The 25948-nt window shown below is 46.2% G+C and overlaps 1 protein-coding gene across 1 annotated transcript in view; it reads left to right on the plus strand.

Moving 5' to 3' along the window:
* LOC139264109 (rap guanine nucleotide exchange factor 5-like) overlaps positions 1–25948 on the plus strand; it is a 172259-nt gene that overhangs the window by 52433 nt on the left and 93878 nt on the right. The window contains exon 5 of the mRNA XM_070880200.1: positions 6809–6958. Coding sequence (XP_070736301.1) covers positions 6809–6958 — 150 coding nt within the window. The remainder of the gene's footprint in view (positions 1–6808; positions 6959–25948) is intronic.

Raw genomic sequence — 25948 nt, forward strand, 5'->3', positions numbered from 1 at the left:
GCTCGCGATGCCTGCCCCGAGGAGGTCAAACCCTTCCATAGCCGCATGCATGAACTCTCACTACAGGCAGACTGCCTGATGTGGGGCAGCCGAGTAGTTATGCCCTTACGAGGCAGGGAGGCGATTGTCCGGGAGCTTCATCGTGAGCACCCGGGGATCGTCCTTATGAAGGCCATAGCCAGATCTCATGCCTGGTGGCCTGGCATTGACGCGGACTTGGAGCTCTGCGTCCGCCGGTGCACCATTTGTGCCCAACTCAGTAATGCCCCCAGGGAGGCCTCACTAAGCCCCTGGCCCGGGCCCTGGTCGCGGGTCTATGTAGACTATGCGGGCCCATTCATGGGCAAAATGTTCCTCGTAGTCGTTGATGCATTTTCAAAATGGATCGAGTGCACCATTTTAAACTCGAGCACCACCTCCACCACTGTGGAGAGCCTTAAAACCATGTTTTCAACACACGGAATTCCTGACATATTGGTCAGTGATAATGGTCCGTGCTTCACCAGCGCAGAATTTCACGATTTTATAGTTGACCATGGTATAAATCACGTTAAGACTGCACCTTTCAAGCCAGGCGGAGTGAGCAGTGCAGATCATTAAACAAGGCATGCTCAGAATCCAAGGTCCCACGCTGCAGAGCCGCCTGTAACGACTGCTGCTGGCATACAGATCTCGTCTGCATTCGTTGACTGGGGTTCTCCCCGCGCAACTATTGATGAAACGAACTATTGATGATACTCCCAGACATGCATGAAATTGTTGAGGCTAAGCGTCAAAAGCTAACTGAGTACCATGACCGAAATTCGAGGGGGAGGTGGAATGAGATAGGGGACAAAGTGTTTGTGCTAAACTATGGCCGGGGTCCCAAATGGCTTCCAGGGACAGTAACAGACAAAGAGGGAAACAGGTTACTGGTTGTACAAATGGACAATGACCAAACCTGCTGGAGGCATGTAGACCAAGTAAAAAGTAGATTCACTGATAACACTGAAGAACCAGAGGCAGACTACAATGTGGAACTCACACCACACTTAGTGGACAGACAGGTGGAACAACCTGAGGAAAGGGCAGTCTGAACAGACAGCCCAGGCGAGATACCAGCAATCACACCGAACGAAACAGACAACCCAGGCGAGATACCAGCAATCACACCGAATGAAAAACAGGCACCAAGGCAAACAACTGAACCACAACTAAGATGCTCCACGCGAGAGCGCAGACCACCTGAGAGACTGAATCTATAGAGGCAATAAGACCTTTGGGGGTGGGGGGGGTGATGTCATGTATCTCACATTACTGTATATAACTGTACCTTACCATGCTATACATGACTGTAACTAGAGATGACCTGTAACAATAAGCATACCTTACCACCAGGGGTGCACTTGCAGGAGACACTCCATACCTGTCCCACTGTGGTATATAAAGGGAGGTCTCAGGCAAGTGCAGCACTGGAGAGCTGGAATTAAAGGTGCAGGTCCTGAGTGACCTTGACTTCAGCATGTGTCTCTTGTAAGTCAGTACATTAGAGTCAGGACTTAACAGTCCCCACAGTTATGTAGGAGAGTGAAGGAGAAGAAGAAGGCACCACGTCACTGCATCTGACACTTGTGGACACCAGCTCAGAAACTGGCACTGATTGTACTTTAGAAGGTAGTGTAGATGTGGGATCTGGACATGGTGAGTCACCGGGCATGAGTGGGCTGCAGCAAGGCCGGGGGAAAGGGTAGCTTGGGGGCCAGCTCCCTGGAGGTCGAGTTTGCGTGAGTTCTTCTGTACACAACTTGGATGAGGACCTCGATGGGGTGGCTTTCAGAGAAGGGTGATGGGCATGCACACCGATTTGCTAGGTGCAAAGGTAAGCCTGCCTGAGAGCTTCTTGGCAATGTCAAGGAGAATGGAAGAGTCCGCCTCCAATATTGCACGGAGCTCTACGCAGAGCTTGGAGCCTAGGAATTCCAGGCTGCAAATGATGGAAGACACCTGAAGACACCGTGTCGACCCCGACTTAATGCTGCGAGTGATCGACAATGCTGCGACTGCCATTGCAGCTCAGGCAGAAGAGACGCAACGTCTTAGTGCTGCAGCAGAAGCGCAGACCGCTCTCATGGAGCTCAGACTGCTGCCATCATGACTGGTTTTACAAGTGTCCAATGGGGCTTGCAGTGTGTTGCAACAAATTGCTCGGAATACTGAGGCGCCGCACCGGGGGAGTGACAGTGGGCCAGTGGAGCAGGAACCTGCTGTCCTATCTCAGGATAACAGCATTCCTGTGCCCACCTCTGCCACTCTGCTATTGCCCTTGCCACTGTCTGTCAACCAGCCAGTCCAGACTCCTGCCACTTATGCCAAGGTGCTGCAGTGCACAGCCGGGCCTTCTAGGGCCAGAGCTGATTGAGTTTGTCCAGCAAGGCCATCTGAAGTCTCCCCCATGGAAACGCAGCAGCCTTCCACAAGCCATGTTGCAGCTACTACAGTAGACACCTCAGTTCGCTGGAGAAATACCACCAACGATGTCTCCGCAAGATCCTGCAAATCCCCTGGGAGGACAGACGCACCAACGTCAGTGTTCTCGATCAGGCCAACATCCCAAAAGCAAGCGCTGTACTCGGAACTCCTACATGGCAAGCGAGCCCCAGGTGGACAGAGGAAACATTTCAAGGGCACCCTCACAGCCTCCTTGATTAAGTGCAACATCCCCACCGACACCTGGCAGTCCCTGACCAAAGACCGCCCTAAGTGGAGGAAGAGCATCCGGGAGGGTGCTGAGCACCTCGAGTTTCAATGCCAAGAGCATGCAGAAAGCAAGCGCAGGCAGCGAAAGGAGCATGCTGCAAACCAGACTCCCCACCCACCCTTTCCTTCAACGACTGTCTGCCTCACTTGTGACAGACTGTAATTCCCGTATTGGACTGTTCAGTCATCTAAGAACGCACTTTTAGAGTCTTTCCCATAGGGTTTTTATTCCTTAAGGGAATGTATATTCGTGTGAATTACGAATTATTTCTTTTAAAGGTTTACCATTTGATATCTACAATCATATCTTTTAATCTAGTTTTCCAACCTACCTTGGCCAACTCGCCTCTCGTATCTGCATAGTTTGCTTTGTTCAGATTTAAGATCCTAGTTTTGTACATAACTAAATCACTCTCAAACTCAATATTAAATTCGATCATATTATGATCACTGCATCCCAGAGGCTCCTTTACTGCAAGGTTCTTAATTAACCGTGTCTTCCTCGATTTTGAGGGACTGCCTATGATGATGATGATGATGAGTGGGGGAGCACTTTGTCGGAGCACTAGAGCAGGAAAGGGCACCGAACGACAGGCACTAAGAGATTGCACAAGGGTCATTATTTGACATTGTAATGTGAATTTGAGTAGTGATAAATTTATTAATTTTGTTTGGAATCTTTGTCCCTCATTTCAGCTTTGTGCCCAGGGGGACACTGTGATAGTCTGTGACAGAGGGATGGTATGGTGGGTATGTGGTGAGCAACAGGCATCTGGGGTTTCATTCGCTGGAATCCGAGTCTGATGAGGCGTTCACAGGCACCCCGTGCCAAAGGCGGATTTGCTGCCTACCTCCTTCCTTCCCCCTCGATCTCTTCCTCCTCCTCCTCTACCTCATCCTCTTCCTGAGGTGGTCCCACAATCTCTGCTGGCAAGAGCAGCATCCTCATGATGACTAAGTTGTGAAGCATACAGCAGACCGCCACGAAATGAGACATCCACTCTGTCGAGCGACGAAGGCAGTGGAATAGTTGCTTCAGCAGCCTGATGCTCTGCTCGATGATATTCCTGGTGGCAGCATGACACTCATTATATGAGTGCTGGGCACTAGATTGGCGTTACAGAGGGGAGTCATCAGCCATTTTCAGAGCAGCTAGTCCTTGTCTCCGAGCAGCCCCTCGGGTTGACGTGGCGGCTGAAAGGTTGCTGGTACACCGAATTGATGCAGGATCAAGCCATTATGACTGAAGCCAGGGTAGTAGCATTGACCATTAGGAAGCACTATGCATTAAGTGAGTGGTAGCCTTTGCAATTATGGAAGATCTCATGATTGTAATGCAGCACCTGCAAAGCCATCTGTCTGCAGTCAATGGTGTCCTACACCATGGGGAATGTTGCTATCCTGGCAAAGCCACATGCGCGATCCTCCTGTTTCTCTCTGCTCAAAGTGAAGAAAATGAAGTCCCTTCTCCTGGTGTAGAGAGCCTCTGTGACCTCCCGGATGCAGCAATGGATGGCGAACTTGGAGATGCTAGCTGCAGATTGGAAGGATGATGAAGAAATTGACGGATACAGTCTCCCTGAGGACCACGGGGAGAGTGGTGTTCACCCTGCTCTGAAGCTGGAGTACTGATTGCAGGAGGTGGCAGAAGTTCTGTGACCACCTCCAAATACACTGTTCCTCGCTTAATTGGAGATAAGAGAACTGCTTTCTGAATACCCTACATGGGTAAGGCCTTCTGTTGAGAGGCCTCCTGGCCCTTCTCCTCCCTCTGTGTGGATCTTCTCCTCTCCGCTGCCTGCGCTCCCTCTCCCAAAGATACTCTAGCACAAGGAGGACTGCCAGTCAAGCATCCATGACTGTGAGCAAGTGTTGTGAGCAGAAGCCTTTAAATAAAAATGAAGGCCGGTGCTCCCAGCAGCTTTTGCTGTTGGTGCACTCTCTGTGAAATGGCAGCATTGCTGCCCTTAAAGGGGAGGGTGCACTGCTGCGGCCGCCATGTTATTTTTTTTTGTTGGTCGACTGCCATGTCGGCTTGACAATTATGTCCCCGCGTTCGGCCGAGCCGCCAACAGGCAGCCTGGCACCCCCTCTTGGTGCCAGGCTGCTGGCCCAGCCGAAACCCTCCCTGGTGGCCCAGTGGGCGCCACTGACGTGGCTACAGAGCTTGCAGCAGCCTTCCCCTTTAACTGAAATGGAGAGACGCTGACATCATCAGCGTGGTGTTGATGACTGATCGAGGCCCAGACCCACTGTGAGGGTACTTTTGCTCCTCACCCGACCGGAACACCGCACTACGGAGGAAAAAAACGAAGTGCTGAATTTCTCCGGTATCTCCGCCCCATGGACTGGGGCGGAGAAAAACTTTAAAAAACAGTAGGTGCGCCCCATTTCGGGCAGAGGGCAATTTCTACCCCACCATGTCTTAGCTCAGGTCAGACAGGCAAGATCTCTGCTAATGCTGCTCATCAAAGTGTCTCTACAAATCATTCAATTGGAGCACTCTGTTGATTCTCCCTTTGTTCCTCTAGGTTAGCACTTAGCTTCCAATTGGTGTTTCACTTAGTTGATTTTTAACTGGCGGCTAGTACCTTCTGGAGAGCAGTGTGAGGCAGCTCACATGCAGAATAATCTAAATAATGCTTCTTCCATTATCCAGTCGTAACTTAAAGGGAAATATTGGAAAACTGTAAAAACACAAATGGGTGAAATTTCCACAGTGATTCTCCTGTCTCCCACTCCAACACTATTTCTCCAGGGTTTCTCCAATCTGCCAATGAAGTTATGATGCGAGATCGCTATAGAAATGCCACCCCAAAATGTTATAAGTAGATTAATGGACCAGGGTGCTTGGGTATGATACTTCAGTCCACCCATGAACCATAACTCAGAAACTGAAATATTGATTCACATTTTGAGGAGAAATGACGGATTTCTGCGGGCAGATCTCAAAACGCCAGATTTCAACCCCTTCTAACATGTATGATGAATTCTGGTGGAACTGAGGTAGGTGGAAGAAGCGTCTCCCCCAAAGTGGCTAAGGTTTGTAAATGACGGGTGAATGAGAGACAACATGGTCCATCAGAAATCCTGGGTATTTATGCCAGTACTGTACCTGACGCCCAAGATGTTCATCCAGCATCCTTCCTTTTAGAGCAGAACCTCTGAGATCTGAGTCCTGAAGCTCTTGTGCCGGGGGCTGACTTCTGCAGCATCTCTGCTCCCTATTGTCAAATTACATCGTTACCTGTGACTCCTTCGACACTCATATTCTGGGGTCAATTTTAACTCCTGGGCATATCACCTTGAATTCCGGCCTTAGCCCACCCTCTCGATACAAGTGAGGCTCGGATCTCAAAATGGATGCCAACAGACCGATGTCTACTCGGGGTGGGGTGGGGGCAGCGGGTGGGAAATCCATCCCTATGTTTTCAAAATCCCACCATGTTTCAGTGTCTTACTTTCACAGTTTCCTCTGGTGGCTTTTGTGAATCAGTCCTGGAGCTGGACACTTATATTTTAGATGTAAGATTGAACTAATGCCAAGAAAGTACTTTCACAATAACTGATTCCTCTGGATACTGTTGCTTTCCTCAAATGGCAGAGTAGGAAGCAAAAAATGGATTGCGTAAAAGTAAATATTTCACAATCAATTTGCTTGGACAAATGGCATATTTTTACAGCAATTAATTATTTTGAAGAGCTTCAGTTCATTCCCCTCCCTCAAAGAGCTGCTTGGCCAACTGTTCCAGGAGTTTCTGAGTGATTGTACTGCCTTTGTACATTAACAGGAAAAGGGTCTATCAGCAGAAAATAAAACATCTGAGCTGAGCATCAGACTACACTATGAGATTGTGCATTTGCCTCCTCGGAAGAATGTGATTTAAAAAAAAAAGTATCCGAGTGTCCGTATTACTGATATTCAGACATGACAAAGCACTTTGAATAGTTACAGTGCAGGGATATTTTATAGTGATCTGTAACTTCATTCCTAACAGTGTAGTCAAGCTCAGGCTGCATGTTTTGGGATTGTGGATTAAGATATCTGTATGCTCTTCCCTTTCCTATCCAGGATGGAATAGTTTGCAGTTTAAGGAAGGGAGATGATTTTGATGGCATCGAATTAGTCCAGAAACACTCAACTGCAACTCATGTCATTCTAACTGAAGACAGTTACCACATTCAGCCGGTGGTCCAGAAGAGTTTCAGCAGGATTTTGAAGGTGAGCCTTCATTAAAATCTAATTTTTTACAGTTGCATGAGACATGGACAGTATTCCGCTTGTTAATAGGAACACAGTGCGGTTTTGTTGGGTTATATCGGGCTTAACTGCATTCATTGTTTCACTGGGAAATTCTTTATGTGTCATTGCAGCCTGTATTAAAAGACAATATCCTTTTCTGTTTCGACTTTCAGACAGAAACTGGAATATATCAAATGCAGTTAATAGCCTTTTTTCCAAAATACTTTCCCCTTTGTGAAGAACTGTACACTGTGCCTTATTAAACATTTCAATTTATCATGCCTGCACTGATTCCTCAAGTGAGCAGACTTCCTGATCTCAGATGTAACATCAGGGGAGACATCTCTTAGTAGCCAGTTATAAAGCAGTATTGTAGACGCTCAGGAGTAAGCTCTCTGCTTGCCTTCTCGATTAACAAATAGTGCTTGAAGAGTAAAAACAAGGGGAAAATAAGTTCTAAAAATGGAAGAGGCGAAAGCATTCAGTTGAAATCCTTATACAGGTTGAACCTCTCTTATGCGGCACCCTCGGGCCCTGGCCTGTTCCGGATAAGGGATTTTGCCGGATGAGGGGAGGTCATGTTAAATTGGATGGTACAGGTACTGAGCAAGGGGATATTGGGGCTGGCTGGCTTGGGGCAGGGAGTGCGGCAGAGAGATCGTGGCGGGGGTAGGTGGGGGTGGGGCGGTGGATCGCAGGGTCAGGCCAGCGATTGCAGGAGTCAGCAGCAAGGAAGGACTTCAATTTGTTCATGTTGGAGTTCTGCGCATTCCCGGTGACTGGGAATGGTGCTGGACGAGGGGTGGTGTCGGATAAGGGAGTCCCGGATAAGGGATGTTCAACCTGTAGTATTTTTATGCACTAAAAATGTTATTGATACATGCCCTCATCTATGATGCTGTTGATCAGCTGACTGACTTTTTTTTGTCGAAAAGTACTGTGATGTGTTAGCAAATGGTGGTCTATTTATTATACAGTTATTAAGATCTTGTTAGAAAAATTCATGTGTCAGCCATGGCTTGGTGGTAACACTCTTGCCTTTGAGTCAATATGTTATAGATTCAAGTGGCTGATATTTCAGTGTAGTACTGAGAGAGTGCTGCACTGTCAGGCACTGTTTTTTGGATGCAACTTTAAACCGAGGCCATACCTGCCCTCATGGGCGGACATAAAAGATCCTATGGCACAATTTAAAGGGGTGTTTTCCAAGTGCGTTGGCCAATATTTATCCCTGAACCACTACCATCAAAATAGATTATCTGGTCATTTAGCTCATTGTGGTGCATAAATTGGTTGCCATGGTTCCCTACAGTACACCAGTGATTACACTTAAAGTATTCAATTGGCTGTGAAGCACTTTGAGACATCCTATGGACATGAAAAGCAGTATGTAAATGCAAGTTTTTTCTTTAAAATTCAGCAAGTGAAAATGTCTGGATATGAGTTTGGTTGACATACAGAAAACAAAGCGGTAAGGTAAACGGGTGTTACTCGTACTGGAGAAGGGTTGGTTGAGGTGTACCGTAGGAGTAGGTACTGGCTCCACTTTCGTTTTCCATACAGAGAGATGATTTGGACTTAGTAAAGGGAGCAGTCTCAACATGCAGACCTTACAAAAGTGAAATTCTTGGGAAACAATGAGGAGGACTGTAAAAGACTTCAGGAAGATATAGCTATTGGGCTAATACTTCAGGAGTTTAGCGCAGGCCATTACCACCTTATTTGGAGAAAAAATGGCGGCTGCCACATTTTCGCCCATGGCCAGTGGGTCGAGCGGCAGCCGGCATTAGTCAGGCGCTCCCGATGGCCGTGCTTGCGAAAATGATGTTAGATTATGCAGATCGTGATGTTAGTGAATGTACAACGCTCACTTGACACCAGATCTGCCATTTTCAACTGTGTCGCTCCACTTACCAGCATGTCTTAACTACGACCAACTGAGCAAGTGTTGACAAGCAGGAAGGAGGCTCCAGCAGTTGTATTTAAAGGCATCATCAGCAACTACTTGTAGCTGAAAGGTTTCTTCAGTTTGAATAGCTCTGTGGAACTTCCTGCAACTCCAGCAGCTTTCTAAACTTCTTTCAAGGTCCTAAGGTAACAGGGCATGTTGAGGCAAGTGGAGAACACCTTCATTCTTATTTAAAGGCTTCCGCTCGCAACACTTGCTCACAGTCATGAGAGCTCTACTATAGACCACTTGTGCTCGAGTATCTTAGGGAAGGAGCGAAGGCAGTGAAGAAGAGGAGAAGCCCACAGAGGGGAGAGGAGGAGGGCCAGTGGGGCTCTGAACAGGTGGTCTTACACACCTAGGGTCTTCCCATAGCACTTCTCTTATCTCCATTTAAGCGAGAAGCAATGTATTAGGAGGCTCCGCCTCACCAAGGAGGCCACTTAATGCAACTAGACCTCCAGCCTCAGAGCAGGGCAAACACAGCTCTCCCAGTAGCCCTCAAAGTCACCATTGTCCTCAATTTCTTCGCCAGTGGATCCTTCCAGACTACAGCAGGAGGCATAGCTACCAAGTGCCATCCATTGCTGCTTCTGGGAGGTCACTGAGGCTCCCTACACCAGAAGAAGGGATTACACTTTCCTCTTTGAGTAGAGAGAAGCAGGAGGGCCACACATGTGGATTTGCCAGGTGGGGCGCTATCAACTGCACACACATTGCTTTGCGGGCACCGCATAACAATCCTGAGATCCTCCATAACTGCAAAGGCTACCACTTACTTAATCTGCAGTTGTTCTGCTCGGAGACAGGGGCTATCCACTCTGCCCCTGGCTGATGACTCCCCTCTGCAACCCCACCACTCATATAATGAAAACAATGCAGCCACCAGGAAAATCATTGAGCAGACCATTGGGTTGCTGAAGTAATGGTTCCACTGCCTTGACCGCATGGCAGCACTTAATGGTCTGCTGTGAGTTTCACAGCTTGGCCATCATGAGGACGCAGCCCTCGCCAGAAATGATTGCGGGAACACCTCAGGAAGATGAGGAAGAGGAGGAGGACAAGGAGGAAGGAAGGAGGCAGGCAGCAAATCTGCCTTCAGCTGTCCACGAATGCCTCATCAGATTCCGATTCAAGTGAATGAAACCCCAGATCCCTATTGTTCAACACATACCCATCATGCCATCCCTCTGTCACAGAATATCACAGCGTCCTCCTGGTCACAAAGCTGAAATGAGAGTCACCATAAAACAAAGATTCCAAAGAAAATTATTAAATTCATCAAGAATCAGTTCACACATACTATATCAACTAATCACCCTTGTGCAATCCCTTAGTGCCTGTTGTTCAGATGCCCTTTCTTGCTTTAGTGCCTTGCAGGATGAATTCAAGCAGCTCAGGACCTAGAAGGCCCGGCAGTAGACTGCAGCATCTCAACATGGGCGGTGGCAGTCTGGGCTAGATGATTGACAGGTAGTGGCAAGGGCACGTCAATCGTCTTCTCCCTGTGGCTGAGGAGATTTCGACCCCTATAGGGCACAACGGGCATGATCTTTACAGCGCGACAGCTGCAAGAAAAATGCAGGGAACAGCACCAGCCTTTGTACATGGCCTTCTTCAACCTTACAAAGGCCTTTGGCACGATCAACCACGAGGGTCTATGGAGCGTACTCCTCTGTTTCGGATGCCCCCAAATTTTCAGCAACATCCTCCGCCTGCTCCATGATGACATGCAGGCCGTGATCCTTGTCAATGGATCCATTACAGACCCAATCTGCATCTGGACCGAGGTCAAGCAGGGCTCTGTCATCGCGCCAAACCTCTTCTCAATCTTCCTCACTGCAATGCTCCACCTCACACTCAACAAGCTCCCCGCTGGAGTGGAACTAAACTACAGAACCAGTGGGAACCTGTTCAACCTTCGTCATCTCCAGGCCAGATCCAAAATCACCCCAACCTCTGCCGTCGAGCTACAGTACGCGGACGATGCCTGCATCTGCATACATACAGAGGCTGAACTCCAAGTCATAGTCAACATATTCACTGAGGCATATGAAAGCATGGGCCTTACACTAAACACCCGTAAGACAAAGGTCCTCCATCAACCTATCCCCACTGCACAGCACTGTCCCCTAGTCATCAAGATCCACGATGCGGCCCTGGACAATGTGGACTATTTCCCATACCTTAGGAGCCTCTTATCAACAAGAGCAGACATTGACGACGAGATTCAACACCGTCTCCAGTGCACCCCAGTGCAGTGTTCGGCTGCCTGAGGAAAAGAGTGTTTGAAGACCAGACCCTCAAAACTGCCACCAAGCTCCTGGTCTACAGGGCTGCAGTAATATCCGCCCTCCTGTATGGTTCAGAGACATGGACCATGTACAGTAGACACCTCAAGTCGCTGGAGAAATACCACCAACGATGTCTCCACAAGATCCTGCAAATCCCCTGGGAGGACAGATACACCAATGTTAGCGTCCTCGACCAGGCCAACATCCCCAGCATTGAAGCACTGACCACACTTGATCAGCTCCACTGGGCAGGCCACATTGTTCACATGCCAGACACGAGACTCCCAAATCAAGCGCTCTACTCGGAATTCCTTCACGGCAAACGAGCCAAAGGTGGGCAGAGGAAACATTACAAGGACACCCTCAAAGCCTCCCTGATAAGTGCAACATCCCCACTGACACCTGGGAGTCCCTGGCCAAAGACCGCCCGAAGTGGAGGAAGTGAATCTGGGAGGGTGCTGAGCACCTTGAGTCTCATCGCCAAGAGCATGCAGAACTCAAGCACAGGCAGCGGAAAAAGCTTGCGGCAAACCAGTCCCACCCACCCTTTCCCTCAACGACTATCTGTTCCACCTGTGACAGGGTCTGTGGTTCTCATTTTGGACTGTTCAGTCAGCTAAGGACTCATTTTTAGAGTGGACGCAAGTCTTCATTGATTCCGAGGGACTGCCTATGATGGTGATGGTGGAGTGGTAATGGTGGGAACAGGGCCCTGCTCCACTGTTCCACCTTAGCATTCCTAGCAATCTGTTCGAGGACAGATTGTTGGCCTGCTGCAATAACCTGCAAGCCCCGTTCAACAGTGGTAAGCTCAGCCACAATGGCAGCAGTCTGAGCTTGGTTGGCAGCAACCTGAGACTGCAGGACAGCCGTTTGTGCTTCTGGTGCAGCGCTGAGATGTTCGGTCACTTCCGTCTGTACTGCAATGGCAGCCGCAACATCGCCTATCATACGCGGCAAAATAGCTGGGGCGACACAGTCTCTCCAGGAGTTTTCCATCAATTCCAGCCTGCGCAAAGCTCCGTCCAATGTTGCAGGCAAACTCGCCTTCCGGGGAGCTTGTCCCCGAGCTACCTTATCCCCCTGGCCTTGCTGCAACCCACCCGTGCCTGGTGCCTCACCCTATGCAGATCCCGCATCAACACTACCCTCTACATTACACTCAGTGCTAGTTTTTGACCTTGTGTCTGCGAGGGACAGGTGCAGTGATGCTGTGTCTTCTTCTCTTGTTCAGATTACTACTAAATTGTTGGTATAAAAAAAATTGGCCATAAAAACTCGAGTAAAACAGTGCTAATAGTCCCCAACATGGGAATGAAAGTTGCATTTGCTGACATCAGGGCAAATTCATAAGATGTCAGTGTGCACTGAAAAGCAATAGTCATTCATCATCATCATAGGCAATCCCTCGTATCGAGAATGACTTGCTTCCATGCCAAAAAGGGATAAGTTTACAGGTCTTTCAATGAAGGACCTAATATTCCAGCTCCCGCACTGCATGTTGAAGATGCCTGTGCGTGGACTTTTTTAACATATGGTGGTCGTTGCACACCAGCCATCACACGGGCTTGACAGAGCTAGGTCTTGGTCCAGTGGCAAGGATTAACCAGGGTGACTGGAGACCAGCTCTGCTGCACGGACCTAGTGCGCACACATGTTGCAGTGTGGACTGGCCCGTGCTGCCCCTGGGCCCTCGCCACTTCTGGGCCCCGAACTCACGCCTCTCCTGGGCCTCGATCACATCGCTCCATGAAATCTTGCCGCTCCTGCGCCCCGACCTTGCCGCTCCTGCTGTACCTGTCCATGTTCCAATCACCGGCTTGGTTCAGGGCCTTCAAAGGAGTGGCGTGCGGAGGCCCGACCCAGCATTTGGCATGGTGGCCCGACCTGCAAGGACCATCAGCAGGTTGGGGCCTTCAAAGGAGCGGCGTACAGATGCATACCACTTCAAGGTACAGCGCGCGCTGGTGCAGGGGAGTGACGGCTGTGAAGAGGGCGACTGGATTGGAATAGCAATTAGACTGATGTTAACAGCATGTTTCTAATTCTCACAGGGGTTTTGTTATTGTTCGCATTGGGCATTAATTACTAGCAATTGTTTTTCAACTAAGGTCTATGCATTGATAATATTACCTGGGTTATGTTACAATTACTACAAGGAAGAAATAAATGATGACCAGGGCCCTGTGGCTTTCTCTTTAGGGTCATTTTGATTCTTTTGTTCGTGAGCTGCTGGAAATTTGTTTGATGAAGCACCAAAAATTTTGAGATCAACTAATTTAGCAAAATATCACAATGATGTTGCTTTTTGTGCTCCTCTTGGTATGTTTTCACTCTATGGCCTGGAAATTCTTCTCGAACGGTAGTGCATAAATGGGGGGGTGGGACAGGTAATCGGATGGGCCACCCGTTATTCAGTTCCATTGCAGTCAGGGGTGTACGTTGGGGGGATAATTGGGGCATTTGGTGTGTCAGTGAGCTGCGTAGTTGACGGTTGCCACCTCCCGAATCAAATTTCTAGGCCGATATCTGTATTGATGTAAATGCAAGAAAATCTCTAGGAAACAAAATGGATGATCTTCTGGAAAAGATTGATTTGTTTTCTTGGAAGCAAGATTGCTTCATTTTCTGTACTAAACTTCATAAAAGAGTGAAGTGAAAATGAAGCCTGCCTTATTTATTATACAGTAAGTCAACAATGGGAATACTGTCTCTTCGAGATGTCTGAAAAGAGTAACCTTTCACTAGCTGACTTTGGATGCAATTATTCATATGCTTAGGCTGAAAAGGCATTCTGAAACCAGCTGGTTTCACCAGGATACTAAGCAGTTTTTCAATAAAAGGGGAACACAGTGATGTACCATCACATCACTGACTTGAAATTGTGCTTTAATAAAGCACATATTCTCGGACTTCATCAATAATATATAGGATAATATTGCTTAAAGAAAATGGGTTAATATCTAAAGTTAGATGTTGGTGTGATTAAAAATTCATTATTTTGCCACTATCATTGTTTCCAGTTTACATGTTTCAAACTTTTTATTAAAAAAATGTAAACTTTTGTGAATTCTTTGCAAATCCTTGCTCATAAAGGTGGTTACGTGATAGATGGCATATCTGTTGAGACTATAATCTATCTGGGTAAAGTCTGTTCGAGTGGATGGATGAATTTGCTGTTTATGGTGGTAAATATAAAACAGGTCAAACAGAATCGGCTTTTCCCTTCTACTTGAGTATTAACAGAATTAGTACATGCAAAGCATTCACTCCTACCCCAGAATCACTTTAATATAAACTGCCAACACCTCATTACATACTTTGACAAAGAAAACATTGATATACTATAAATATAACAAATAATCTGTCTGGGTATCAGACATATTTAGGACTTTCAGGGAAAATCACGCACATCGTGAGCATACCCCATAATTATTAAAACCACATGAGAGAACTGATTGGTGGTAGAATGTGGCACAGGCTTAACAAGGGTGTGGGTGTGGGTATGTGTGTGCGCTGACAAGGAAGTGGAGGAGGGGCTGGTGAAACTGTTTTGAATCTGACTCACCTTTATTTGGCAGGAGGAAGTGGTGCACCTGTTGCATTAGTGTCTGAGTGATGTGGAGTCTCATTGAAATTTACAGAGACAGCAAAGGCAGGAATTTCAACACCCTGCCAACTCATCATCCACATAAAAATAAAATAATTACTCTTCAAAACAGGGTTTAAAAGTAAAGTAAAGATCTGTGTGGCTGAACTGTGTGGATTTAATAAGCTGTATATAGTAAATTGTAGCATTAAAAATTCTAAGAACATAAAAACGTAAGAAATAGGAGCAGGAGTAGGCCTCGAGCCTGCTCTGCCATTCAGTAAGATCGTGGCTGACCTGATCATGGAGTCAGCTGCACTTCCCCGCCCGCTCCCCATAACCCCTTATCCCTTTATCGTTTAAGAAACTGCCTATTTCTGTCTTAAATTTATTCAATGTCCCAGCTTCTACAGCTCATTGAGGCAGCAAATTTCACAGATTTACAACCCTCTGAGAGAAGAAATTTCTCCTCATCACTATTTTAAATGGGCGGCCCCTTATTCTAAGATCGTGTTCTCTAGTTCTAGTCTCCCCCATCAGTGGAAACATCCTCTCTGCATCCACCTTGTCAAGCCCCCTCATAATCTTATACGTTTCGATAAGATCACCTCTCATTCTTCTGAATTCCAATGAGTAGAGGCCCAACCTACTCAACCTTTCCTCTTAAGTCAACCCCCTCATCTCCGGAATCAACCTAGTGAATCTTCTCTGATCTGCCTCCAAAGCAAGTATATCCTTTCTTAAATATGGAAACCAAAATTGCACGCAGTATTCCAGATATGGCCTCACCAATACCTTATATAGCTGCAGTAAGACTTCCCTGCTTTTATACTTCATCCCCTTTGCAATAAAGGCCAAGATACCATTGGCCTTCCTGATCACTTGCTGTACCTGCATATTATCCTTTTGTGTTTCATGCACACGTAACTCTAGGTCCCGCTGTCCATTTAAATAACAACTTGCTCTTTGATTTTTTCTGCCAAAGTGCATGACCTCACACTTTCCAACATTATACTCCATCTGCCAAATTTTTTGCCATTCACTTAGCCTGTCTATGTCCTTTTGCAGATTTTTTGTGCCCTCCTCACACATTGCTTTTCCTCCCGTCTTTGTATCGTCAGCAAACTTGGCTACGTTACATTCAGTCCCTTCTTCCAAGTTGTTAATATAGATTGTAAATAGTTGGGGTCCCAGCATTGATCCCTGCGGCACCCACTAGTTACTGGTTGCCAACCAGAGAATGAACCATTTATCCCGACTCTCTGTTCTCTGTTAGTTGGCCAATCTTCTATCCATGCTAATATATTACCCCCAACCCCATGAACTTTTATCTTGTGCAGTAACCTTTTATGTGCACCTTGTCAAATGCCAAATCCATCACATCCACTGGTTCCCCTTTATCCACCCTATTCGTTATATCTTCAAAGAACTCCAGCAAATTTGTCAAACATGACTTCCCCTTCATAAATACATGCTGACTCTGTGTTAGATCTCTTAATTCCCAATGAAATACGAACTCCGGTTGTAGTTTTAATGTAACTTTATGCTGGCAGCAGCAACAAGCTTCTGGCTTTAAGCCAGGCCTTTGTCCTTCTGAGAACGCATGGCCAAAATGGCTGTTTATATACCTGATCAGTTTACAGAAAAGAACTCGCCTTCTTTGACCTTATTGGCTCAATTAATAGTCTGTTAACCTTTAATTGGCTCGCTACCCAAAGGTCCTAAGATGTCAAGTTGATTGATGACTTAATGCAATGTGGTCTGTGTTTTTTCAAAACTGCAGCCGGGCTGCAGAGCTTGAATTCTCTATCAATCCCCCCTTTGATTCTTTCACAAACTGAATCATAAAACATCAGGTATCACTGGTTAAACATTCTAAAAAATAATTTCATACATGTTAATAGAGTTTCCTTCTAAAATTTGTTGATGTGTTTCGCAACATGTCCGGACTAGTAGCTTCCACACAAATTTACGCCAACCCGAGTTCCATCGTGGCCACAATGGAAGTCTGGTTTTAGTAGGTTAATTAACCTTATTCCAATTTAATCCAAATCAATATCTTAATTCAACCAGTAAACAACCTTCCCTTAAGCATAACATACCCCTGTGCCACGTACAGACGGTCTGCTGGGACCTGCAAGGTGTCTTACATGCGGGACAGCAGCTACAGCCGCCTGGTTGCAACAACATTAAATCAACATAAACAAACAATATAAAAGTAAAATAATTACAACGACTAGAATTAAACCTTCCACCAATGAAGTTCCTATTGAACCTAGCCATTCAGTGGCTCCGCTCCACAAAGTGAATGATGGTGGTTGCTTAAGTTTTTCTACCTCCTTTTGGATATGCTCCGCTAAGTGGGTAATTTCTTCGGAGCTATCTGGGATATATGTGCAACACTCAGTTCCGAGTAGGGTGTAAGTACCTCCCTTTTCAGCCAGGATGTAATCAAGGGCCAGTCTATTCTGTAGGGCTACTGTGCAGATTGCTACCATTTCTGCATTAATTATAACTAAGGCCTCTGAGGTATCATTGGCTACCCGTTCCACAACGGATGCCATGTGAATGTATTCCCTTGCCAGTCTGGTGGTCCCATACCTGGGGATCAGAATGGCAAAGAACCTCTCTGTTTCTGTGATAGCTCTCTTAGGACGGTGTAAATGTTCTGACAGTGACTTTATATGATACATATAAGGCACAATGTAGGCTAAATAGCAGGATCCCATCCAATTCTGGGGCAGCCAAGAGTAGGCCTTGTGGCCACAAACCCAACAGGTGCCATTATAGGCAATAATTGTTAGCTGTTTCTTTGTCAGCAACACTCCGGGGCCTGTCCAGACTTTTCCATCTGTTTTATTCAGAATCCCTGTTGCGTTAAGAATTCCCACATTGGCCCAGTTTGGACGGTTCCGTGGCTTGATTACATTATAATTCCGGGAGCAGTTACTATACCCCATATTTTGGCCTCCTTTGATGTTTCTAATCAGACACACCGATTCCCCCGGTCTTCCTATTCCCGTTGTATTAATGATAACAAAAAATGGGGGCCGTTTGGAATTATTGTAGCACGGTTGGTATCCCCCTTCAAAGGTAGTCAGATTGTAACCTGCTGACTTCCATTTACATGCCCAGTTTTCCGTATCCTGAAATGCCTTGCCTGTTTTGTTTTGATTAATTATCCACTCAGCCATTTCCGAGATATTCAAGGGAACTGGCCTCAAGGGAATCCCTCCCTTTGAGTGAATAGGAATAAGCGCACATACCCAACAACTAGAAATGTTACCTTGTTTGGCATAAATGTATGACATATATAAAAAGGTATTTACATGTAATTCCCTTGGTATTCTACTATTTCCCTTTGGTGCAGAGGTTCGGCTAGTAAGAAGTAGGCAAATGCCTAGAATACCTACAATCAGTAATACAGTAAATTTATACATTTTGGCAAAAAGTAATTGTCCTTACTGGATTTCAGCTTCAGTTACGGGTGCTCGTTTAACGTGTGAAGCGTGGATCCAGGCTTTCTTTCCTTGGACTTTAACAGCTGCCTGGGTGGTCAATAACATTTGATAAGGTCCCTCCCACCTGGCACCCAAAGGTTCTTTATGCAATTTTTTCTCATACACCCAGACTCCCGGGATGATGTCGTGTCCTCCTTCGGGTGGATTACCCCAAGCTGCCGATACCTGTCGGGAAACAGAACTAATAGCGTTGGTTAGGTTCTGACAGTATGATAACAAAGTGTCATTCATTAAGTGAACATCAGCTTTCCTTAAATCGATAGTTCCTGGCAGCGACATGGGTCTTCCTGTTATAATTTCAAATGGGCTTAGACCTGTAGTTCTGTTAAGCGTTGCCCTAATGCTACATAGCACTATTGGTAGTGCCTGGGGCCATGATGTTCCTTCTTGGTGATATTTGGCAAGCTGTTGTTTCAGAGTTCGATTCATTCGCTCTACTTGTCCTGATGATTGTGGATGATAAGGACAGTGTAAATCTCACATAATGTTCAGTAACCTACAGACTTCTTGGCAGACAGCACCTGTGAAGTGTGTTCCCTGATCTGAGTCAATGCTACTCGGGACTCCCCATCGGGGAATGTAATCCTTACACAAGACCTTTGCAGTGTGATTGGCTGTGGCTCTTTTAGTTGGGACAGCTTCTACCCATCTAGAGAATCTGTCGACCATGACAAGAATGTTAGTGTATCCTTGGCATGAAGGAAGAGATATATAATCAACCTGCAGATGCTGGAATGGTCGGACAGGGGCAGGGGGCCTCAGTTGGGGCATTACCGTGATGGGTCCAGAATTATTTTTCTGGCAGACCACACAGCGGTCTGTTACCAGCTGGGCATGTTTTTAAATCCCCGACCCCACCAGCTTTTCTGGAACCGTGCCATCATCTGTTGTGAGGCCAAGTGTCCCCACGAGTGGATCTGTTGGGCTAAAAAAGGCATAAGCGCTTGTGGTGCGACTGGCTAGTCGGTAACTCTTTGTCTCCAGACACCATCTTCACATAGCTTAATTCCTGCCTCAATCCATGTCCATTTTTCCTCTCGGGAGCACTTGCCTTGCATTGTTTGAAGGTCTCATGTCAAGAGTCCTGAGTGCTTTCAATCTGCACATCTGTGTTGGTTCTTCTGGAGGAACACCCTGTGAGGCGGAATCTTTAGCTGCCTGGTCAGCTAGGGCATTTCCCTGTGCTTCCGTGGTATTTTCCTTGATATGGGCTTTACACTTCAGGATGGACACTTCCTGAGGTAATTGTATGGCCTCTAGTAAGTCTCAGACTTCTTTTCCATTTCGGATAGGTGTACCAGCAGCAGTGAGGAATTCCCTTTTCCGCCATAACAGACCAAAGTCATGAGCGACTCCAAAAGCATAACGCGAATCTGTGTAGACATTAGCTGTCTGTCCTTCTGCTATTCAACATACTTCTGACAGGGCCCATAACTCGGCCTGTTGTGCTGACGTTCCTGAGGGTAAACATCCTTTTGCCACTACCTCATATAAGGTTGTAACTGCCCATCCTGCTTTTCTGGTACCATTGTCAACAAAGGAGGAACCATCTGTAAACAGGATGAGGTCTGGGTTGTGCAGAGGCTCCTCTGCTGCTAAGGCTGCTTCTTCTGTTTCTTTTAAAATCTCCACGGAGTCATGCTCTTCACATTCCCCCCCTCTTGCTCCCTTGAATCTGACATCGGGAGCATAGTTGCAGGATTAACCGGGCTGGCCCGGACAATATGGAGATTAGGAGCTTCCAAAACTGCTGTCCAGTGGGTCCATCTAGCTGCCGTCACCTGAGACATTCAATTCATAGACAGCAAAGCATGTACGGTGTGGGGACACTTGACAATCAGCTTTTGGTCGAGGACTAGACCCGCAGTGATCATTACCGCTCGACATGTAGCTTTCATGGCCCTTGGGCAACTTCCCCATCCGAGGGCTACCGCATCCAGTTTTGCCGAATAATAGCCAATAGGTCTTTGTCGATCCCCATGTTCTTGTGTCAGTATAGCTGCCATATATCCTTCTTTCCAATGGACAAACAGAGTAAATGGCTTACCACTGTCGGGGATTCCAAGAGCCAGTGCTGAACACAGCGCCTTTTTCAAACTCAGGAAGGCCTCTTGCTGTTCCTTAGTGAGGGTGATGGTTCTTTAGAGGCACGTTTCCCCTTTAAGATATCATTCAATGGCTGAGCAAGTTGTGTGAAGGAGTCAATCCAATTTCTGTTAAAGTTACACAATTCCAAAAAAGACCTTAGTTCCTGAATAGTGGTGGGTTTTTTTAGCAGCCCGAATGGCTGAAGTTCTATCCTGGGTAAATTCTCTCTTTCCTTGTGAAATCTTTTGTCCCAGGTATACATAGAAACATAGAAACATAGAAAATAGGTGCAGGAGTAGGCCATTCGGCCCTTCTAGCCTGCACCGCCATTCAATGAGTTCATGGCTGAACATTCAACTTCAGTACCCCATTCCTGCTTTCTCGCCATACCCCTTGATCCCCCTAGCAGTAAGGACCTCATCTAACTCCTTTTTGAATATATTTAGTGAATTGGCCTCAACAACTTTCTGTGGTAGAGAATTCCACAGGTTCACCACTCTCTGGGTGAAGAAGTTCCTCCGCATCTCGGTATACAACCTCTTCTTGGGATATTTGTGCTTTGTCGATGCTGGCTTTATGTCCTTTCAGCCAAAGGTGGTCCAGCAAAGCTCGTAAATCTTGTTCATGCTGTTCTTCCGTGTTTGAAGCTAGCAGGATATCGTCGACATATTGGATGACTGTGGATGACAGGGGAGGTAATTCTCGCAAATGGCTTTGTAAAGCCATGTGAAATACCATAGGGCTGTTGTGGAAACCCTGCAGTAACCGGGTGCAAGCATACTGTTGTCCTTGGACAGTGAAAGCAAACCACTGTCGAACCTCCGGTGCCAGAGGCACCGACCAAAATCCGTTGACCATATCTATAACCGAGAAATATTTATGTTCCGGTTTGAGAGCATTAAAAATGGTGGAGGGATCTGCGACCAAAGGAGCTTTTTGATCAATACACTGGTTAGCTTTCCTATAATCGACAGTCAAACGCCAAGTCTCATTAGATTTCTGTACTGGCCACATGGGGCTATTGGAGGAGCTATGCGTTTTAATAAAGCACCCCTTGTTTCTGCAATTGTTGAATAACTGGTAAGATTCCCGCAAAGGCAGATGGACTGATGGGATAATCTTTAGTGCATGGAGGCTTGGTCCCGGTAAATGATGCAGGCTTCATCTTGAGTAGGCCACAATCGTTCTTATCTTTAGCCCATATCGGGTGTTCCTTCAATTCTTCTTTCTTCAAAGTTCTAATTGACCATGTCACCTGACCATCCTCGAAATGCAACGATGAATCTACTTGGATTAGAACGTCCATTCCCAAAAGGAGTTGATCTACTGAGCCTATCCAGACCGGCGTGGTTAGTTCATGTGGACCCAGCCCTTTAAGTACCGGTGTTGTCCTTTTAATTTCCATTTTATGGCCCCCAACTCCATAGGCTGTACGTGTCCTACCATCCAACGGCAAAAAGTCTCCATATTGTGGGGGTAAGCATGTTAATTCCGCCCTGTGTCTAAAAGACAGTCCACAGCCTTATCGCCCACCCTCACAGTTATATATAGCCCATCTCCCCTTTGTTGTATTAGTGCGAGGATGTGGACCAGGGTGGGCTCTAATCGTTTTTTGCTATCCCAAGTAACTCCTTCTGTCTAAATGCTTCTATGAGGTCGGTATCTTGTGACAAGCCTGGTTTGTTGGCTGATTTGTATCCCTGGCTGCGTCCTCTTCCCCAGCCACGACCTTGCTGTTTTGCCCTCCACGTCTTGGCCCAGTGACCTTCTTTCCCACAATAATGACATTTTCCGGGTAATTTTCCTAATAACTGTTTATTGGAATCCTGGGATTTCCATCCCACAGCCTGTACAGCTCGGACTTTAGCTCCCATATCCCGATCTAATTGGTTACATCGATCCACCAATGCTGCAAAGGTAGTTCCTCTGCCTTCCCAGTCCGGTAACACTACCTTAAGCATTTTGGACAGTTCTGGCTTTAGACCTGCCACGAAAGCTGCTTTCAGGGGTCCAAACACTTGTTCATCCATTTCCTCATCCGTATTATTCATACCCGAATGTTCTAGCCACATGCATCTAAACCGCTCATCCTACTCCAGGACCTCCTCTGTTCCTTTCTGTTGGCAGGCTGCAATTTTTCCCCAGTCTGTCTTAGCTGGACTGAAGGCTTGCAGCCAGTGTTTAATCGCCTCCCATCCTGCGTTTAATTCTTGCTAATCCTGCCCCAAAGCTTCTTCTACCTTGTCGTGCAATTTTCTTCCCTGTGTATTTGGCACCATTATGGTCAAAATTTGCACTCCGTCCCAGGGATGAAGTTGATATATATTTCTTAAGCGGTCCAATTGGTCCCACGCTTTTACTCCCCCTTGCTATGGATTGGGCAATTCCTTGCACCATTTATCAATTTTCTCTGGGTCTGCCGGATCATGAACTAAATATTCTGCATACACCCTTTTCCTCGTATTTTTGGTTCCGCCCTCATCCGCAGTCTCTTCTGATTTGACTACAACTCGTCTTTTTTTAAACGGGGCAAAGCGCAGCCCTAATTCTTCATCCTCCGACCCTGAATCGTCGGAGGATTCAGAATCCGTATCTATTCCTCGGTCGTGTCTTCGGGTTTGCGCTTTTAATTTATCCAAACATGGGTACCCTGGGAATTGACCAATACATTTTCCTTTTCCTATTACTGTCTCTTGACCTAATGATTTTTTCTATTCTTTAATTTCACCTTTAAGATCTTTAACTTCTGCTTCCGACTTTTCAAGTTCAAGTCTTTTCTGTCACAGCTGTGCACAAACAGCTTGCAATTGGTCCTTTGTACTGGTCAGTTCTCGATCATGTTGGGAACGCGTCATAATTTCATTCCGCTTTCGGATCTGTCCCATAACGGCTAGGGACCATCTAGTTCGCTCTTTATTTTTCATACGGGTCGTTTTTTTACAGACCCTTTTAATCTCGTCCAAGGACCATTGTCCTTTGGAGGTACCATATTTTTGTTCGATCTTAATACAGGTTTTAAATAAGTTGAATTGTTGCTCTATGTATTCTTTCAACTGTTCGTGGATTTCATTTACTGGGGTCTCGAGTCATAGGCTTTCCAGCCGATCAGTAGGTCGGTGATTAATTAACTAACACACTGCCGAAGTTAGACGTCTATGGGACCTCGAGCCGACTACCAACCGGAGGGTTCGCAAACCGGAGGCTTTCGGAATCGCGTAGAAGGAGAGGCGAATTTAGACTTTTGACCGAGGACTTTTATAAAGAGGAGTCCTTACCTCAGTATGTAGGTCCGATGTCCAAAATTCAGTTTCTTCCCTCAGCGATCCTGTTCGTGATGCCAAAATTGTTAGATCACTTAATTCCCAATGAAATACGAACTCCGGTTGTAGTTTTAATGTAACTTTATTCTGGCAGCAGCAGAAGCTTCTGGCTTTAAGCCAAGCCTTTGTCCTTCTGAGACCACATGGCCAAAATGGCTGTTTATATACCTGATCAGTTTACAGAAAAGAACTCGCCTTCTTTGACCTTATTGGCTCAATTAATAGTCTGTTAACCTTTAATTGGCTCGCTACCCAAAGATCCTAAAATGTCAAGTTGATTGATGACTTAATGCAATGTGGTCTGTGTTTTTTCAAAACTGCAGCCGGGCTGCAGAGCTTGAATTCTCTATCACTCTGCCTGACCGACTTTTGCTTTTCCAAATGTCCTGTTACTGCTTCTTAATAATGGACTCCAACATTTTCCTAACCACAGATGTTAGGCTAACTGGTCCATAGTTTCCTGCTTTTTGTCTGCCTCCTTTTTTAAATAGGGGCGTTACATTTGCAGTTTTCCAATCTGCTGGAACTTCCCCAGAATCCAAGGAATTTTGGTAAATTACAACTAATGCATCCACAATCCCTGCCGCTACTTCTCTTAAGACCCTCGGATGCAAGCTATCAGGTCCAGGGGATTTATCTGCCTTTAGTCCCATTATCTTACTGAGCACCAACTCCTTAGTGATTGTGATTGTGTTAAGTTCCTCCCCCCCATAGCTCCTAGACTATCCACTGTCAGAATATTGTTAGTGTCCTCTACCATAAAGACTGTTACAAAATATTTGTTCAGAGTTTCTGCCATCTCCATGTTCCCCATTACTAATTCCCCGGTCTCGTCCTCTAAGGGACCAACATTTACTTTACCCACCCTTTTCCTTTTTATATACCGATAGAAACTCTTGCTATCTGTTTTTATATTTTGTGCTAGTTTACTTTCATAGCCTATCTTCCCTTTCTTAATCATTTTTTTAGTCGTTCTTTGCTGGCTTTTAAAAGCTTTCCAATCTTCTAGTCCTCCCAGTAGTTTTGGCCACTTTGTATGCCCTTGTTTTTAATTGGATACCATCCTTTATTTCTTTAGTTAGCCATGGATGGCTATCATTTCTCTTACACCCTTTCCTCCTCACTGGAATATATTTTTCTTGAAAGTTGTGAAATATCTCCTTAAATGTACACCACTGTTCATCAACCGTCCTACACTTTAATCTATTTTCCCAGTCCACTTTACCCAACTCTGACCTCATAACTTCATAGTCTCCTTTATTTAAGCTTGTAAGTCTTGTGCTTCCATATCAGTATATGTACAGTGTACAGGTATCTGAATATCAGTGATAACAAACACAGGGCCCGGAACAGATAGGAGATGAGAAAGTAAAGTGATTTGCATGTGCCAGCCTCATCTCTGTTCATGGACTATATTTGACATTTATTCCTTCTTCTGCAGAAGGCACTGATATCTGTTGGGGTACAGTCCCATGTTACCTTGCCCAAATGCCCATTTTCCTTTTGCTTGTGTCAACAGGCTATTCAACCAATGAAGCTGATATGTCCTTACTATACAGTATAAATGCACACGAGGTCCATACTTGAGAGAAGGTCACTCTGTGACCAGTTACCTTTATAACCAAGATCTCAAGTGATAAAGGTGGGTGGAGCTTCCCCTTTTATACCTGAAAGTCCAGGTTAGGAGTGTCTCCCACAAGTTCACCCCTAGTGGTCAATGTTCTCAAGGTGTTTAACTTAGGTCTGCTTATACATGGGTTACAATGATAGTTGAATACAGGACATCAAAGTCGTATTGGGATCCCCCCCAAAGTCGTATTGGGATCACAGGTTAAGTCTCTCTGGTGGTTTACGCTCCCTTGTAGAGCGCCTGAGTTGGGGCTCCGGTTGTTGGGCGCTGGCCTGAGTGTCTGCTGTTTGCGGTGCCTCAGACTTGTCCGCCTGCCTACAGTGACTGAGCTCTCCTCCACTTGGTTCCGATGTTCGGTCACCTGTGGTGGAGTAAACTCAACATCGTGTTCTTCCTCTGCTTCTTCTTGCTGAACTTCCTTTTAGTTTGATCCACGTGTTTGTGGCAGATTTGTCCATTGGTAAGTTTAACTACCAAAACCCTATTTCCCTCTTTGGCAATCACAGTGCTTGCAAGCCATTTGGGCCCTGCAGCGTAATCAAGGACAAAAACAGGGTCATTGACATCAATACATCGCGC

Source organism: Pristiophorus japonicus, chromosome 5 (genome assembly GCF_044704955.1).
Source record: "Pristiophorus japonicus isolate sPriJap1 chromosome 5, sPriJap1.hap1, whole genome shotgun sequence".
Taxonomy (NCBI): domain Eukaryota; kingdom Metazoa; phylum Chordata; class Chondrichthyes; family Pristiophoridae; genus Pristiophorus; species Pristiophorus japonicus.